Source organism: Cariama cristata, unplaced genomic scaffold (assembly GCF_000690535.1).
Source record: "Cariama cristata isolate BGI_N322 unplaced genomic scaffold, ASM69053v1 scaffold5231, whole genome shotgun sequence".
Lineage (NCBI taxonomy): Eukaryota > Metazoa > Chordata > Aves > Cariamiformes > Cariamidae > Cariama > Cariama cristata.
Window position 1 is genome coordinate 65,578 of NW_009597423.1, and position 4,000 is coordinate 69,577.

Here is a 4,000-nt window from a genome sequence, read left to right on the forward strand (position 1 = left end):
AGGCAGGTGCTATCTACCAGAACACTAGAGAAATTTTCATGGAACAGTGATAGTTGACACTACCCAACAGCTCATCAAGAGTCGCAACAGAATGGACAATTATGGGACAACACAGAAAGCCTGCATCTATTTAGTTTGCTAATATAAAGTAGCCTAGCTGTTCTACAAACAAGCAAAAGCTACCAAAATGTCATCCAGTTTTAATAAAAGATACTTACCTAGTGGCATTAAAATCATGGAATGTAAATTGAAAGAAAATGGAAGAGATCGTTTTGAATTACCTACACAAATTAAGTACAAAATTTCATCAAGCAGGGAATTTTTATGAGAAAAAAGAAAGAAAAAATTGAAATAAAAATTAATACAAATTAACTCCATTTAAGATACAGTGGATAATTTTATTTATAAAATGCTACTGGCACACAATACACACAGGAAGTATAAAACTTGATTTATAAAGAAGTGAAACGCTTCATAGAAGCATGGCTTCCTGAGGTATTCTGAATACAATCCCTCATTTACTTGAACTGACAACACTGCTCCAATTGGCTTAAGCAGCAGAAGACTGGATACTTGATAAAAACACAGTTATGACATAGTTAAAAAGCACATAGGCAAATGGAAACAGACTGGAAGATTGTGTCTCACCAGTACTAATAGCCTTGGTCATGGTGGAAAACTATCTTACATTGAAGGGCACAAAGACCTGTTAAGACTGGGTTTCTCAATTTCACAGCCAATTCAAGTGTGTTGTAGATACCCAGTTTCACCTCACTGTCCACAGCCACAGGTTGCAAAGTCCTCTTGACATCAACACAAAAACATTGCCGTTTCTGGATAAACATACAGAAGGACTGATTACTTGGACAAGTATTATTTCAATCAAAAAAAAATAGTGTTAGGTGCTTTCACTTGTTTTTCTCTTTTTCTGCTTTCATTCTCTGCTGTAGTGTCTTCAGTTCACTCATCACATTCAAAGTTCTGTAAACCCAGGTGACCTGAAAAGTACGTAAATTATTATATTTAACTAATCCACATACATTCACTTATCAATTTAATGAAAGCATCCATATAAACAAACATATACATACCACAATTATAATAGTATTCACCAACAGTGGTGCTGAAAATACAAGTGAAATAAACATTCCTCTTGAATCAAAGTATTGGTATTTAGAAAACAGCCTGAAAGAAATAAACAAAAATAGAAGAGTAAGCTTTATTCAGCGTAGTTCATGTGACATTCGACCTTCACACTAACTATTAAACATGGATATGGTACAGATTATCCTACTTTTTGGGATCCCCAAGCACAGGTCAGCATTCTACTGTATTATTAAGTTAGAACAAACAGACAGTCAATATCTCATGAGTTATGAATATTTATTACAATGCCAGTCTTTCTTCTCTTTAAAGTTTTACTGTGCAAAACCTAAATAAAATCACCATAGATTAAGTAACTTATTAATGTGACTACAATAGTATGCATATTTGTGCATCAGAAATCATGCGTATCATGAAGTGTCTGAAATGACTTTCTTGGGTATTTTGCTTCTTCATATTGGACCAGATAACAAAAATAACAAATGTAGCAAAGCTGAAATTTAGGTCGCGTCTGCCTGAAGTGAAACGTACTTACAATTGGATGCCTGCATAAAGTAGTGTTAAACACTGAATTTCCAGTTACATCAGGGAAAAGTTAGTTCAGTGCTTATGAAAATAAGCCATCAGTTTAATTCCAGTACGTAGGCTTAGTAAAACAGACAAATGTTAATGCTTTTTATATGTATAAGTAAGTACATAAAATAGCAGGGATATTTTTGAGAAGTGGTGCTTAACTTCAGATTATTAAACATGAATAGCTACCAAAGGAAAACGCACAAAAACAAAACAAAAAACCACCCCAAAGCTCATATCCTTTTCCCCTTAACCATCGCAATCTGGTTTTGTCTTAACTCTCTCAGTAGTTAGTTTACAACCATCCATATAAACACAGATAAGCAGTGCGCTAAACACATGCTAGCTATTAAGAATTATCTTTTCTTATAAGCTGATAACTATGTTATACTGCATTGTTTTGTTCAAAAGTTTTATATTAATCAATGCAACACACCCTCTGCCATCACATTCTGTTGATGAGGCATGAGTGACTCTTTAAATTAATGTTTTCTGGAAATGACAAGAAAAAAAGAATATTTTTAGAAGAACATTCATTTAAATGCAAAAATGAAAGTGAAAACATTTACCTCCAATTCATGGCTGCTAATTCATTTATATATTCAGCACAGTACACTAAGCCCACTGTACAACAAAAGAGAAATATTAATTCAGTTTTTCTTTAAAAAAGAAATCACCATCAGTTCTGCCATGTATACTAAAGATGTATACATACCAGACAGTTGAATTCCTTGATCTTCAGATGATCAAATTACATATTTAATATTTAACTGCAGAAACCCACTTCTGATTTAAATGTCCTACATTTTTACTAAGTACAAAGTGATCATAAAACATACCTACTATATTACAAACAAACAAACATATAATCCTACTCATCTGAGCTTACAGAAAGAGCTCAGCATACAAATGAATCAAATGTTATTAAATGTTATGAATTAAATGTTATTAAGTAACATATAAATGTTACTTAATGTTATCGAAACCTTAGCTTTAGATAAGTTATTTGCAGTTTTGAGGAAGCTATAATTCCTCTCCCAACTTGACCAGTTCACTAAATAGTATTTTAAAAAGTCAACATAGTCCTCAAGTGGCTTTTTGCCTGCAAATCTCTTTCAATTGCTCATTCCCCCTCCACTACCCTGCAAGCATGACAGAGCTGAGGTACTGTGCAAAAAAAGCCAACTTACCAGAAAATCCAACCCATGGCTAGAACCAAAGTTCTGCTCATAATACATGGATCTAACCCAAATCCATATCATCTTAATTAAACTAAATACCCTCTGCAAAGCTACCAGATCTTCAGCCAGTCAGCCATAAAGAGACAGCTTTGGCTGGGCAAGGCCACTGTGGATTCGCAGGCTGAAGTCTGATAAACCCTGAGATAACACAAGCTGTTACTGCAACGTACCAAATTAGTCTTGCTCTTCCTCGTATCATTATTACAGCTGTCAGCAGAGTATACAATGAACCTGCTCCAGAAATTAATCCAGCTGAAAGCTGACCACATTCACTGAACTGCAGCATTAGAATACGGCAGAGTAGAGAGCAATTGCTGGCTTTCATCCAAGTTATTTTCTGCTTCTCCAGCACAGCAACAATTTCTTGGGAAGCTGTGATACACACAGCATTTACCGTGCAGAAACCTCACTTATCCCAGATCCTCACTAATGCCAGAGTTTTAAGTCACTACTTCATACAGTCTTAGAAACTAAATAAATATATATTTATAGATCATCGCAGCTTCTGTAACTTATCATGTATAGACACAGGCATTACTGCAAGAAAAAATACTAATTTGCATGCACTTTACCTTCTGCAAAGTATAAACCCATGCACTGTCCAATTATATGAAGAAAACGCTTATCATCAGAGACCAAAAGAAGCTATTTGACAGTATTAGCAGCTCAAAGAACGCACATACCCGTTCTCACCCGACCACACTACTCACCCATGCTGAGGAAGTGCCCAATTTGCACCCGGTAGTGCTGGAAGGAGATGCACGTTAGGAGAAAGCAGAAGATGTGGAAAACCGCCAGCCCCACCAGCCAGGGCTCGGACCAGTCCGTCCTCTACCGACAAAACGAAAGCAGATTAGGCTACGACAGGAGAAGGAGTGTCACCAAGCAGCTACAGCGAGCAGCTTTCCTTCACCCACCCCGAAACGACAACCGATTTCAGTCACGAACAGCGTCGGACAGCCCGCCCCATGACAAGCTGGGGAAGGAGCAAGCACCATGACAAGCTGAGGAAGGAGCAAGCACCCCAGTACGGCCTTGCTCCGCTTCCCCCACAAAGCGGTGACCGGTGCCTCGCCTCCTCA

The 4,000-nt window shown here is 37.0% G+C and overlaps 1 protein-coding gene across 1 annotated transcript; it reads right to left on the bottom strand.

The window, feature by feature from the left end:
- Positions 1-377: 377 nt before the first annotated feature.
- On the bottom strand, positions 378-3,744 carry TMEM18 (transmembrane protein 18). Its single transcript, XM_009708864.1, has 4 exons — positions 3,629-3,744; positions 2,247-2,301; positions 1,092-1,185; positions 378-998 (listed from the first exon to the last, which is right to left on the bottom strand). The coding sequence occupies exons 1-4, from the start codon at positions 3,630-3,632 to the stop codon at positions 909-911; spliced, it is 243 nt and encodes an 80-aa protein (XP_009707166.1). The 5' UTR covers positions 3,633-3,744; the 3' UTR covers positions 378-908.
- Between the last annotated feature and the right edge of the window lie 256 nt (positions 3,745-4,000).

Coding starts and splice junctions, on each gene's coding strand:
- TMEM18 (XM_009708864.1), bottom strand. Junction 1,186..2,246: donor TTAGCAGCCATGAATTGGAG/GTAAATGTTTTC, acceptor TATTTCTTTCAG/GCTGTTTTCTAAATACCAAT. Junction 999..1,091: donor TGAATACTATTATAATTGTG/GTATGTATATGT, acceptor CGTACTTTTCAG/GTCACCTGGGTTTACAGAAC.